The sequence below is a fragment of the Thunnus thynnus genome, chromosome 8, assembly GCF_963924715.1.
Source record: "Thunnus thynnus chromosome 8, fThuThy2.1, whole genome shotgun sequence".
Lineage (NCBI taxonomy): Eukaryota > Metazoa > Chordata > Actinopteri > Scombriformes > Scombridae > Thunnus > Thunnus thynnus.
The window spans coordinates 7,645,213-7,659,887 of NC_089524.1; the positions used below are offsets into that span (position 1 = coordinate 7,645,213).

Consider the following 14,675-nt stretch of genomic DNA (forward strand, 5'->3'; position numbering starts at 1 on the left):
ACATATTCTGCACAGCGATGCCACTGCCTCCAGGATCCTAGCTTTTTTTTGTTTCTCAGACTGAGTTTCAGACCGGAGATGCGAGACAACGCTGCCAGAGATCACGTGACTCGCATTCTCGCGACTGTGTGGGCAAATCTCTGAAAAGCAGGTGTTGTAAACTCAGCTCTGAAAGAACAGCCTGCAATACCAGCGCGAACGTACATCCCTAAAAGTTTCAAAATAAAGATTCGCCCTTTCAAAACTCAAGTTTCAATGTTTCCAAACCTTTTTCCCCAACATATGCACACCAGTTTTAAGATCACCATTTACGAGGTTTCAAACTATTACACCGGGAGTACACCGACAAATACGAAACTCTGAATATGTGCTGCAGTTGTGAAGAATGAAAACTCACTTTTTCAGCCTATCAAAACATTATACTAGCCTTCAAAACTTAGTTTCACTCTTGCAAAACCTTTTTTATTAGATTTCAAGCTTTCAAACATTAAGTTTCTACCTCTTGAAGCCTTTTTTTTTCAGTTCTTAAATATGACCTGATATTCATTCCTTAAACCTTACCTCTTTGCTGCCTCTACCAAAGCTTTCTCATCCGGTGAAGAGGCGTAGTATTCCATGTGGTTGGAAGAGAAACCGTTAGCGTGGGAGAACGGGTCTCCTCCTCCGACCAGGCAGTCTGGCTGATCGTAGCTGATCTGAACCGTGTGACACAATGATACCGCCTTGAGAAATAACAATTCCTCACCAGTCTGGATGGAGAAGAGACAAGAGGGAAGAATGAGAGGTGAAAAAGGTAACAAGTACAAATATTTTTTCATAATTTTTACATTTAGATATCTATTTTATATGCCAGTTACCAGGTGAGGTGTGGAACCATCAGGTGAATTGTCGGTCGGTCCCTCTGGTACAAGTTTACCGTTAACTTCACGGTACTTGATTCCGTTGATTGAACACTCGCGGAACTGCATCTCGTTTTCCGTCAGCGTACCCGTCTTATCAGTAAACACATACTCCACCTAGGAGAGAGGAGCACACACAGGCTCACATACATTGTGTATTACTAGTAGTAATACTATGATAACATTTTATGTGTTGAATATGTACGCTGCACTTCTATTCCATACCTGCCCCAGCTCCTCATTAAGGTCAGAAGTGTTGACCTGAGCTTTCTGGTCACTCTCTTCGTGGTAAAGGTCCAAATCCCAGCCAATGAAAAAGGAGCCCAGGAACTTCTGCATCTCCACGGTGACATAGAGCGAGATGGGGATGATGAAGTTATAGAGGACCATAAATGCCAAGAAGTCTGAGATGAACTTCAAGATCTGTAGGAGGTAGATCAGAGCGAATTTCATTAGAATGAAGGACAAGAGGAAGGTAATACGATGAGGACAAACCAATTTGAACTTCTTCAGGGTAACGAATGCGAACAGTGCAAAAGCTGGAGGGAGAACAAAAAGACAGATGGAGAGTGAGGGAAAGAGAAAAACAACTGGGGAGATGATGATGGGTACAAGGCAAGAAAAGTAAGTCTGCACAGAAGTAGAAATGCCTGAATATATGTAAAAGTAGAAATATTTCATAATTTCATGAATTACATGAATTAAGGCCAGTTTTCATCAGAATGGGTTCTGAAAATCTTTATTTTTGTTATTTAGTGTCTGTCCATTTCTGAAATTTAAAAAGGCACTTAGCAATGTGAAGATAAAACAACAATTGTATGCGCCTGAATTTGAAGAAATGGCATGTCCAATGTTTGTAAAATGACATTTTTTGTTTGAAAAAGTGTTTTTATTTTCCATCTTTTCATCAGTTTTTTCACTAATGACAATATTTTGGTCACACTGTATAGTTTAGAAAAAAAAAAATAGGAAAAAAGACTGACAAGGTTGCCTGTCAAGACATTTGCCTAATACAAATCGAAGCCACGCACCAAATACTGATGCTTCAAGCACACATTGTTTTAAATCCGAGTAGACAGGGTAATTCATTCCCATTAAGCAGTTAATTAGTTTCTGTGACAGGAAAGGAGAGGGAGAGAGGACCACAGACTGAGACGCAGCTTTTACAAGGGCCAAATTTACGACCATTTTGACCTAGAATTGAGCTTTGCTAAATTGAATAAACACAATCAAGAAATAAAGCTAGTGACATTAGCATATACAACACAACAAACCTATAACAAAAGACCTGTTATGATAGGTACGAATTTAAAGTGGGTATCTTTTTTGGACTTTTAGGCCTTAAATTTAGAACGTTTTCAGACTATTAAAGGGATGATAGATGACCAGGACACAGGAGGGAGCGTGACATGAGCTGGGATGTGGAGACATGCAATCATTGGTCGAAGTAACACACTGTAGCGATGCCAGGGGTTTTTTTTTCTGGAGCACCTGTTATTCTAAATCGAAAAATAAACCCATTCATCTGTTGCAGGTATTCCTCTCTCTGTCTCGAGGGAGAAGAGCAGCTAGTGTACAATTCCAATTTTTCTTCCTCTCTGTCTCAATACATGGAGGGTGCTGTTCTCTCTGACTGATTAGTGTTGGCAGGTAGGTTGATAGGCCGGCAGACTGGCCCAATAAAAGGCACTTCCTCTCTTATGCCTTGTCACAAAAGAGACGCTAAAAGCGCCCTACCTGTACCCTTCTAGGACTATGTGTGTAGATATGGATTCAAGCATGACCTCATCTTTACATCTTCATTAACTCTCTCCATTAATTTATATCCCAAGTAGAGAGGAAAAAGGCCATTATTCTTCGGAGAGGATATGAAAGTGGAAGGAAGTTCATGTTGCATAAAGGTAAAAAAGAAAGACAGAAGTGGAATGTTGGCTAAAATCTCGCCTCGTCTTATCTGCAGGACTGACAGCCTGCATTACGTACAAAAGCAAACCAGTAAGAATGCATTCTTTTGAGGCTAGACATGAAGCGGACTAACCGGACTGCTGTTTCTCTCTTGTTCAGTCTTTTGGTTGTAGAAAGGTTCGTCCCATTTTTCCTCAGCCTGCCAGGCATACTTCAGGATGGTGCTGAGGATGGCCTCGAACAGCAAGATGACCAGGTAGATGATTAGGAAGGTGTTCATGGACCTTTAGAAGAGAATGTATATTAAAAGCGTATCTTAAAAGCAACATATTTTGCATATTTTCACTGGCAACAGAAAATGCTCACTTCTCTACTGCAGAGCGTTTCTGGGACTTGCACTTATAGTTGAGGGCCATCTTGGACTCCATCCCTGTGTAAACCGCCACACCTGCAACAGCACAACTGGTTTAAGTATTACACGAGGCTTGTGGAGGATTAGCACATTACCTTACTGGTAAACTTATGCATGAAGTCATAAGAATTTAGACAACAAATCCATCCATGTGTCCATGGTAGATCTACACGCCAACCACTTACACCAGTCTATACATGAATCAAACATCAGGACATTTCCTGTAAGCTATAAAACCTGCAGATGAAATTCAATCTTTGCTCAATCTTTGGTTTTCAGACCTCAGCGATGTGATGATGAGTAGCTTGTACAGCCCATAACATCCATTGAACTCGGCTTGTTTGTGTCACAGGTGCAATGTGACTCTTTTTAGCAGCTATCTTTCATCTTTCTTTCTCTAAGCAATCATTTACCCCCTGGATGCTTCCCCTCTCTTGTGGATGTTTGGTTTGCAGGACTATTTCTTTTGAGTCTGACTGTATTGACTCACCGAAAATCTCTTTGGTATTTTTCAACCTGGCTCCTCTCAGAAGCAAGTTTTCTGGACCCAGCGGTCTGACATAAAAGCAAACACACACAACATAAATACATAGTAAAGATGGATGTTGCTGCAAGGTTCGATCCAAACTAAAACAGTCAAAAACAACTTATTCTCTTCAGAATCAGTGTTTGGTGATTTAAAAATAGTTTTTTAAAATGTTTTAAAATAGGGATAAAACACTTGATGCTCTGCTAAAAACTTGCAAAGTGCATGAACAACTAAATTCACATATGACATGCTTTCATGTTCAACGCTTTACAATTAGCCATTACGGCTGGGTAAAGCTGGTCTCACCTGACTATCTCCTCTCCTTGCTGAGTCACTGTAATCCGACCCACAAACCTGTAAAACATCAGAGGCATTGGAGTGATAGAGACAGTCAACAAGGTTTATGCATTCATGCAGAAAACCGGGCTACTGGAAGACATAAGGCAAAGGCAGGAAATCCGAGAAAGCCCTTTACACGCACTTCAATAACCCGGCTGCTGCAGCTGGTGTGACAGACTCTCTGTTGTTGGCAGTGACTAGAAACACTGAGAGTAGCCAGGAAGTATACTAAGCCTAGTGTAGTGGGTGCACACTTAATATTTCACATACAGCAACATCCTGAGCTATATATTATAATTTTTTGTTCCCGTTAGCAAATAAAAGTCACAAACATTTAAGTTGGAGAAATTGATTTATTTTCTTGAATTATTTTCTGTACTTTTATTAGTGCAATATATTAAAAGCACTATTTATGTGCCACAGTGAGGCAACCAAGTGAGAGGAAGTTCTAATTAAGAGTTTTCTGAAATGTTTATGGTATTTTCTTTAATTAATGCTTAACATGGCATAAATGTGTTGAATATGTGTGAATATTTTTATTATGTGTGCTGGATAACAGTGGTTACAGTGTTAACTGTTTAAGTTAGCTGGTATGATCCAATGGGAGGAGACAACCCTGTATATAAAAGGACTCCAGGCAGAGTTGGGGGGATTTCTGTGTTGAAGTGGTGCTGAGAAGACTGCTGGTAAAAGTAGGTGCAGTTTTCTGATGTCTTGTAAATATTGTAAATAATCTTTTAACAAGTGTTAAAACACTGTTTTTTTGTTTTTTTTTTAGTGTGACACTGGCCAGTATCAGAATTCTCCCAGATCCCCTGACATATTTTTAACCAAGGGTGGCATATTTTAAGTGTTTTATATTTTTATACATCTGCCTGAGGAGAGCATTCAGACAACTAGAGTACTAAGAGAACAGACTCTGTAGTAAGATAACAGATACAAATAAGTCTACTTTTCAGCAATGGAAACTGACTTCATGCACATGCACACATGTAATAACCTCATTAGAAAGTTGAGTGTATATAATCAGGTTTCTTCAGTAGGAATCTAACCAGATTAATCTTCATTCTAAGTTTAAACCAGGTTTCTTGTTTTCGTGATGTTTAAAAAAATTCTAATTACTGTAGAAAGCACATTCACGTACATGAGCGGCGTGATTTACTTCCTCCCGTCAGATTCACACTGTTACTGTTCTAATTTAGACTCAAGATAGTAAACATGGATGCTGAGTAACAATTACTATAATCGTAACTTGTGTTTGATTATGGGGAGAGTCCTTTAAAGTGCATGTAAATACAGTACGTTTATGAGCACTTACGTAACAAGGGTTACTCAGGTAATAAGAGAACGTGTTCACATGCGCTGTAGTAATCACCTGGTTACTGTAAAGTCATGTACACATACAGCAGACTAATAATAACATTTCTCCCCTACCCTCAAACTTTTTTGGAAACCAACTTGTTTAAAATTCCAGAAGCTACTTTGTGTTAGTTTCCATTTTTATCAGACTGTGTATGAAGTTATCTCAAGGATGAATCACTATGTGAAATAATCTTTCCTTTCATCCAGCTGCCCCGCTGTCTGAAGCCTTTGTCACACACATGCATAAAGCCAATCAGAAACCTGGTTACCCATATGCATGGCCAAGAAATCGCCGTTCTCCAGGACAAATCTACCTGTAATCAGGTTTCCCAAAGCCCCTACCCCGATTACGGAAACAAGGTTCCGCATTTACATTTAAGAAATAAGCTTCCTGAAGAAAGCCCACTGTAACCCTGTTACTTAAGTGCATGTAAACGCACTGAGTGGTGTAAACAGAAAGAGACAGAAAATGAGAGTGGGGGGATGGGAGGAAAACTGCCATTGAAACAAACTGCCTGATCTAAAAATACACTGATCGATCTTGAAGTAGCCAGCTGGGACCAACCAGAGGAGGAAGGGTTGTTGAAGAGGTGATCTAGTCCATCACCCATTTAAGAAGACATCTCTAGCAGAATATTTCTAGCTTGTATAAGTCACAGGGGTTTTTTAAAGTGAGGTCCAAAGAGTTCCAGGGGTTCTTCAGGGGTATTGACAATTATACTATTAAAAATAACAACCAAAAATAAAAGTAAAACACAACAAAATTCCTATATGAGGGCAGAATAATGGTGTTTAGGTGGGAGTATCCTTGTTATGCTGCATGTTAACCACTTTTTGTGCTCTCACTCTGTGGGTGTATATACACACACACACACATACACAGGCGCAGATTACCTGTACAAGTCAGCTTCCGGTTGTTGACACTCCACCACAGCCTGCAGGGCCTCCAGTCGGGACACTGACTGACACACTGATGTCTCCGCCACAGAGTAGTGGGTCTACAAACATACATTCACAAAACACAAATACAGTTAAAAGATAAAAAGGGAGGCGTTGTTTACGATGGGAGACACCTCTTAGTTTAGAAATGAGATATTTCCATACAAAAAGACAGGGTTCTCCCTAAACAAATCTATAGTAAACAGATCTACAGTTAGAACAAAAGGCTCTCTATTTATAATACAACTGGTTCAGCCAGCTGCCATTTCTCTGCCAGGCAGGAGGTTGCATGTCATCCGTTAACCAGGCTATAGGAAGGAAGGAGAACGTCAGGCAGGGAAATTACTGAAAGTTCTTCTGTGTAAGACATAGATGAGCAAACAGTGCAAAATCTGCATCACTATGAAAAGAACCACAATGCAGCGGTGAGACGCATCAAGATATCATCAGCTGTCTTGACTGGGTATCATCGTTGCCTTCACTACTATCAAGGGAAACATCTTTGAATGCATGCCAGAGTTGACTCTGTTTACGACCATTGTTACCTTTCTAATCTTCTGACCTTTTTTTTTTTTTTAAAAAAAAAACACACAGCAATGATAGTGCAGCTACAATATTTTTGGCAGTCTGGATTTGGCACTCCTACAGAAAAATGTACACAGTAACAATATCTAAAGCTCAAATGTCTACTGCAGTACTACAGTATATAAACAGCTGCAGATGACACCGATTTATTAAGACATCAGGTGCAGAGACTGTACGTACACATTTCTAGGCCAATAGTAAAAACCCACCGTGCTGTATAAATAAACTGTAATAGAAGCAGCAGCATGTCGTTAGCAAGACAATTAAGCAACTTAGCTTCTGGCAAAACAGGAAGGGAGGGGGGGAGGAGTGTGGAGGAGAGGAGAGGAGCTGGCGTTAGTAATGTGACAGACACACAGAGCTCTGTCTGAATAGTCTATTTTCTGACCGATTTATGACTCATTCTCTATATACGCAAACTATTTCCACTTAACAGCTAATAAATGAGTCTCAATGAGGCTTTTTTACATAGATAAGTTTTATTAGTCTTATGTTCCAGGAGTAGCAGCGTGTCTTCTAGTCTCTTTCTCTGTCAAACACCTTCTAACATTCATGAGTTCAGCGGCAAATCTACTGTTTGTAAAAACAGGGGAAAATCTATTCTTTTGAAAAAGTGATGAAAAGTGTGAGATACATAATGTACATAATCACAATCAATCAAATTAAATAATAACATTTAACGTTAATGCACTAACTGGAAAATTCATTCATTATTGTGTTTGCTTGCAACTATTTATTTGCTACAATCACTTTAGTTTAATCAGTTTAAGAAGCTGCTTATTGGAAACACACTAGTTAGTAATTGCTATTAAATAATTGACTGAAGTGGAAAAATAAATTAGCATTTATCAAACACATCTCCACTTGTTGCAGCGCCTCATAGCACACACGTTTTTTCATACCACTACTACCTACTACTCATACTCAGCACACTCACACACACACACACACGCACGCACACACACACACACGCACGCACGCAGACCGACCTTCAGGTTAGTCTCCCCATCGAGGCTGGCTGTGGTGATGTGACAGGTGCCATCTGCACGGTCTGACGACAGCAACACCAGGTCGACCGGGAACGTCTCATCTTTAGCCACACGTACAATGTCCCCCACCTGGACAGACATGCGAGGAAAACACACACATGCAGGTTAATACTGTTTTTACACCGACATCACGCTACCTGTGCAGCCCAGGAGCAGCTCGTTTTTAAAGGATTTTTTTATTCTACATACAGCTCCCTGGTGTTTTTTTATATTCCTTTCGTGTGCTTTATATTGTATTATTTATTTGTTTGTATGTTATTGTGTTGAATATATAACGAGTTGCTCCAAACAAACTGCCCCTAGTGGGATTAATTAAGTGGTTTGCATTGTATTGTATTTTACACCAAGATGTGATTGTTTTCAGTTCCCAATAAAAACTTTTTGGCATTTTTGTTTTTTTGTAATGTTCCTTTAGTACAGAGACAAACTGGAAAGAAAGTTTGTCTGGATTGTCAACTTCATGTTTAGGAAATGACCTTATTCATACTTACACTGTGCAGTTTGATTGGGTTGGAAGATAAAGGCTGCATATCAACAAGCTATTAGACATTTCATATATTCAGCATTTTTCCTTGTTCTCACAAATGTTCTCACAAGTAAGATTTGATATATGCTTTACCTGTAAATGCATTGAACAGACATTTAAATGCATATAACAGTACCCCAGCTAGACAATATGCCTGCCTACAAGAAAATCCTTTTGACATTTGTATTTCAGCTCTTCACGCACTCTAAAGCACTCTATTTGACTAATAACACAGCATCAGTGCTTTCTTATCACCGACACTTCCTAGGAGGGGTGGGTGACAAGCTTGCTATTTCAACACTGTGACTTGCTCTACCAGTATTCACCTCTTAAAAGTCCGCTGATGCTGAGCATTTGTAATTTGAGCAATGTGTCTTTACATTGAATAAAATAGTTCACTCTTGTTGACGACGTGTCTCGTGGCTGTTACTGGGTAAATGATATCAAGCATGCTTGACGAGCCTGAGAGGTTTGTTAACTGTTTGACTAAATATTTGAAGACACAGGAAATTTAAGTGGCGCTGAATAAGACACCTTATTAATACGAGGAGAGAGAACAGCGAGACTGGACTAACAGGGCTGAAGGATGCAAACAGCTCAAAAACTGGTCACTTCTGTACAAGAGGGGGATTCAGAAGAACGTTCTTTAAACCTGGGCTACAATAAAAGTTTTCAGTATCAAATCATTTGTGTATTATTTGTTTTATTAATCAAGTAATCACTTTTTCAAAAATTGTGAAATTGCTTGTTTTATCAGATCATTCTAAATCCCCCAGATATTGAATTTACTATAATATAAAAGAAAGGAAAAGAGCAAATCCTCATATTTGAGAAGCAAATGTTTGTCATTTTTGCTTGATTAATGAACAATACACTGACAAATCTGTTATTCAATTTTTTGTTAATTCAGTTAACTTCAAATTTTAAACAGGGGCAGGCTGCAGCAACAAACATGCAGGTTTTAATGCTATCTGATAAAACCTATCAGACAAACCTATGAGGCTGTATTGAGACCAAATCAGGTGTTGTGGCGCACCACCACGGGGTTGAGTGGAAGTGTGTGGGGGCTGTTTGTGCTCTAGAACATAACCGCTGTGAAACAATCCGAACATAATGTTTTATTGATTTGAATCACCCTCTTTCTCGCTACCAGCACTTCCTCTCTTCCTTCACTCTTTAACTCACTCGACCACAGCTGCTCTCTCTCTCTCTCTCTCTCACTCTTTTCTCTCATTTTTTTTTAAATGAGTTGGGAAGCTGTCAGCAAACTCGAACTTTACTTTTAACGTTATCAAACAAAGAGAAATGTCCTCCCCTTCTCCTAGTAATGTCTTTGTTGTCCCTCATGGCAGAGTTTCACAGCTCTGATCAGTTTAATCTCCGATTGGCCATTGCAGCCTTCAGTGACAGTGACAACACGTTGCCTTTCTCCAAAAGTTGACTCTGGATCAACTTTCCCGCCGCAGGCCAAAACCCCCACAGCCCAAACACACTACCCCCATTCACATGAATGGGAGGACTGGCGTTATCACCTGATTTGGTCTGAATACGGCCTAATTATCACAAAACTGCCACAACGGGACAACTACATAAGCAATAAAGTCTGTGAAACAACTGCAGCACCAATCAACAAATCAAAGAATTTGAACATTACATAACATCTATATTATTGCATCAGTGTTGAACACTATGAATGTCTCAGTTTCTTGCAATTTATAAATATGAAATGTTGCTTTTATATGTTATCTTACAGTATCATTCTGTACATTCCAGTTCTACAGAAACCAGCAGCAGTAAGAATTTAACAGCCAGGCTATAGCTAGTTGTGGCTGGTGGCTATGAGCTGTGAAAAGCTATTTTTAGATATTATGGGGTAAAGGTTCATAACGCTTCTTCACTGAAATGAGATATTATCCTGCTCTTGATGGGACAGAAAACCTTTGAGCTGGACTAACAGGTATCATGAAATGTCTTTAGGCTGTTGCCGTCTTACCCTGATGTTCTTGGATCTTGTCTGAACCAGACTTCCACTGCGGACCACAAACACTGGAGCCCCGTTCACCTCGTTGTCAGCCTTGTGTCTCAGCCAATCCTCGTAGCCCTGCGAGACAATTCCATTAATAACCAATCAAACAAAACATCTGACAGCTGGTTAACTTTAATGAAATATACCATTATTGATCGGCACTAATTGCTGATGAACTGCAGGCATAACCGACAGCTGATCAGCTGAAGTGATTGACAGATTCTCAAGTGATTCCAGACACACATTTATGTAAATGCAAAGTCATGTCAATGTCACTAACTGGAGAATAAATCATGATGAATATATGATTGATTTTCATATGTTCAACCTTAAGACTGATTGTTGAAATTTACAGGAATGGTTCCAGTTTTTTTTACCCAGCGATGAATTCAACTAAATAAACCAGAACAATGAGGAAACAAGCTGGATATTGCAAGTTAGTTGACAACAATTCATCTATCCAGGTCACACTGTATGTATCTTAGTTCCCCATTTCATTTTTGTGCCCATGAGGAGGAAGTTATGTGCTTGTGTTCTCACCTGTTTTATGGCAGTTACTGTGATCACAAAGAAGAGAGGAAGACCGCTGGTGACGGGGGATGTCGGGGTGTCTATCATTAACTGGAAAGACAAATACAGAGGAGGGGAAGCACGGATGTCAGCAAAACTTAAGTGCAGAGAAAAAAAAATGGGGGCATTTAAGAGCAACTTGGTTAGAACGGGTGTGTTTCTGTGTAAGATCACACACACACACACACACACACACCAGAGAGACAACAAAGAGAAGTAGTGGCTGATGTGTCAAACAGGAAACACCTATAACTTCCCTTGAACTAACTTCAGTTCACAACTTTGCACACGCACACACACACACATGCACGATGCAAATGGATGTTAAAATCTTCAAACAGCATTTATTGATCCAGACATGTCTCAGCTTTTCCCCCTCATTCAAAAACTCTCAGTTTCACTTTCAATTTAAGAACTATTCTACTCTTGAATCATTCATTTGTATGGAAACTTTTTGGAGGAACATTTGAATCTTTATTGGAGAGGTGATAGTATAGATCTACAGGTGGTGTTAATTTGCAAAATGCAGCAAAGGCAAAGGAAGAATATACCTCCTAGCCAGTAAACATGTTGTTTAAATTGACTTTGCAAATATTTTACACTTCATCTGAACTGAAACTTTGTGTACCGTTAAACCAGACACACTAAAGATATATTTGTACATTTTGACAAACAGTAACAACAAACATTAAACTCTTGCGTAAGAATTCGAGCCTCACTCCACCCTTATCGTCTTGTTTCTGCGGTGGCGTTGACTCTCGGTCACTGTATCAGTTTACTGCATCAATTAAGACAGCGTGTTTTTTTTTTTTTTTAAAAAAAAAAAAAACAACTTCAATCTCTTGATATAAACAGCGGTTGGGTAATGCTTTCCTGTAGCTTTCATCACATAGATAAAAAATAAAGAAGTACTTGTAAAAACTCATTGGTGACAGGCTGTTGTCAGAAATTCATTTAGCTCAATACCTGCTGTAGAATTTGCATCATTTGTATCATTAACGACAATGATGGTAATAATAATTCCAGTGAGGTTTACTGTTGAAGTTGCCGTTAAGAGTTTCGTTTTTCATTTGCATGATGTCCTGCTCAGTACATATCTTGGTAAAACCTCTGAATGTATTTGTTAATTTATGTGTTTCTGTTAAAAAAACGAATAGCAGCCAATGTATCATTATCACATTTTTTCAAAGCCTCATGTATCAAAATCCGCATTAGCCTTAAAAACCCTGTATCCACCAGGCTCAGATAAGAATTTACATAAACTATAACAAGACTGAGAAATGTCTTTACTTGATTGGATGGGGGGAACAGCTGTTCACCGCAGGTATCTCAGAATCCATCTTTTAAAAATGGTCAAATTGGCCTTTTAGGAAAACATCATGTCCGCAATGTCGAGATGAAAAGAGACCCCTCTCTCAGTGATTTGAGACTAAGCTGACTTCAGCTTCACTGACAAGATGAGTGGGTGAAAACATAGCCTTTTTAGACAGAGTCAAGTCGATTGCTTTGGCTTCACTTCACAAGCCCAAATAAATCAGGAGACGCCAGAAAATTTGAAAGCCAAATTCTACTTCGGTACGGGGCTGACTGATGCGTAGTGAAGGCCTGACGCTTAGGGCTGGCTGTAAAGACACACGTATTTCTTAATGTGTGGGTGTAATGTTTTAATACTCAGGCAGACCTGTCGCTCTACTAGTCTCTAGAAGTTGATGAGTCACTCACTCCTGCACAAACAGAAACACACATATTTGTGTCTAGAGCAGGAGGAACTGAGGTCATGCTTGACGCGTCCCCATCTGACTGAGGAGGGCATGTACCTGTGATGTGTGTATCCTGTGTGTGTGTGTGTGTGTGTGTGTGTGTGTGTGTGTGTGTTTTATTACCTGTACAAGGAAGATAATGAGAAAATAGAAGTTGGCTATTCTCCTGAACTGCTCGAACAGATTCTTAGGGACGAAATTCCAAATTGTGTACTGAAAGAGAAACCGACAAAGTTAAATGAATCAAATATAATACATATAAAATATAAGAATATAAAACTTATCATTGCATGGCAGAAGAAAATAAGGCACAAATAAATACTCTAAGCTGTTTTTGCAAACATCAAACAATGATAACTTGAGATTAAACAACTGCATGTAGCTCGGCATCAGTAAATTGTGATTGAAACATAAAAGTCTTCTGATAAATGGTGAAAATGTTCACCCTGCAGTGGTGAGTACAGCGTTCTCTTGACAAACTGCTTATTCGCTGTTGTTTACTAGTGTTTTTTTCTTTCACTCTAAAATTTCAATTCATCACTTCCTGTGCAGGGTGATCTAGACAGAAAAGCTGATGGAAATAAAAAAAATGTGGCTGCACTGATGCAGTTTTCTGGAGCTAAAACAATCTGCTTTTACCTCATTAAAGGTAAAAGTCATCAAATTAGCGCACAGCTCCGTCAAGAAAAACCTTGTTTTTATATGAGCGGTTCTGTCTCTAACACCAGCATGACTTGAAATCAATCTAATACTAAGCCAGGTGATTCAACCCGACTGTCATTTCATCAACAACTGCCTAATTATTGACAGTCGTCTCAGTCAGTGGCAGACAGCAGCCTCTTGAGATTACATCATCCTTTTGTGCAGTCAATCTACCAACCAGCCTACTAATCCACTCACCAAGGTAAATGATTTTCGACTGAGGTGATCTTGTTATCAACAGACCGTGCATCACCTTCCGTATATCTTTCCCGCTGCAACACAGCTCCAGACTAACTTTGTAGAATTAGTCACACTGGTGCCAGTAATCAGTTAATGAGTTTCTATACACTTTTTTTCAGCCATGGTTGCAATGTTAAGACACAAGGACATAACTTTTATCTCATCTTATATAGTTGGCACCTCTCCATAACTGATATATTTATATCAAGTATAGTAAATTGTGATATCTGGATGACTCACATCAAATCTTGCAGTTAAAACACCATGAGGAAAAGATATCAGGGGATACAATTCCAGTAGTGGCTTAAACAACATTTGGTACCTTGGATGAGATGATTCTGTTGTCAGCAAAGCGTGGTGGTACGTAGTGGCCATGCTGGGGGAAACGGTTTGCTACATAAATCGTCCTGGTCTCGCTCTGATGTGGGGGGTCAAAGCCCTGTAGAAAGGGAGGATATATGAGAAACAGGGAGGATGTGAAGTGATGGAGAAAGTGGGGCAGAAAAATGGGGACAAAAGGCAAAAGTGGGGGAAAAGAAGGGAAAGAAAGGAAAAGAGAGACAGCAGGTTACTTACATAACAACTCTTAGAACATCCCTTATAGCTCGCAGACATCACACTTTTTTTTTTCTGTGCAAGTTAATTCATCTAAATTATTTCAATAAGTGGGGCAGCGCTACTGCACAGTAATGTGCAGTAGTGTTGATAAAGGTTAACTGGCTGAAAGATTTTGACTTCCTTTAATGTACAGCGGTGTGACGGAAAAATGCACAACATAGTGAAGTTATAAAGACAACTATCACAGTTATTCAGTCATAGTAATAGCAGAAAT

At 39.3% G+C, this 14,675-nt stretch overlaps 1 protein-coding gene across 2 annotated transcripts in view; it reads right to left on the reverse strand.

Moving 5' to 3' along the window:
- atp11b (ATPase phospholipid transporting 11B) overlaps nt 1-14,675 on the reverse strand; it is a 56,974-nt gene that overhangs the window by 33,095 nt on the left and 9,204 nt on the right. For both annotated transcript variants that reach the window (XR_010929208.1, XM_067596305.1), the window contains exons 2-14: nt 14,166-14,282; nt 13,025-13,114; nt 11,112-11,192; nt 10,539-10,646; nt 7,960-8,088; nt 6,341-6,444; nt 4,052-4,099; nt 3,707-3,771; nt 3,171-3,252; nt 2,938-3,088; nt 1,125-1,322; nt 858-1,016; nt 562-749 (exon numbers count right to left, since the gene is read on the reverse strand). Coding sequence is in view for 1 of the 2 variants with exons in the window: in XM_067596305.1 (XP_067452406.1) it covers nt 562-749; nt 858-1,016; nt 1,125-1,322; nt 2,938-3,088; nt 3,171-3,252; nt 3,707-3,771; nt 4,052-4,099; nt 6,341-6,444; nt 7,960-8,088; nt 10,539-10,646; nt 11,112-11,192; nt 13,025-13,114; nt 14,166-14,282 (1,520 nt within the window). In the remaining variant the exon portion in view is untranslated. The remainder of the gene's footprint in view (nt 1-561; nt 750-857; nt 1,017-1,124; nt 1,323-2,937; nt 3,089-3,170; nt 3,253-3,706; nt 3,772-4,051; nt 4,100-6,340; nt 6,445-7,959; nt 8,089-10,538; nt 10,647-11,111; nt 11,193-13,024; nt 13,115-14,165; nt 14,283-14,675) is intronic.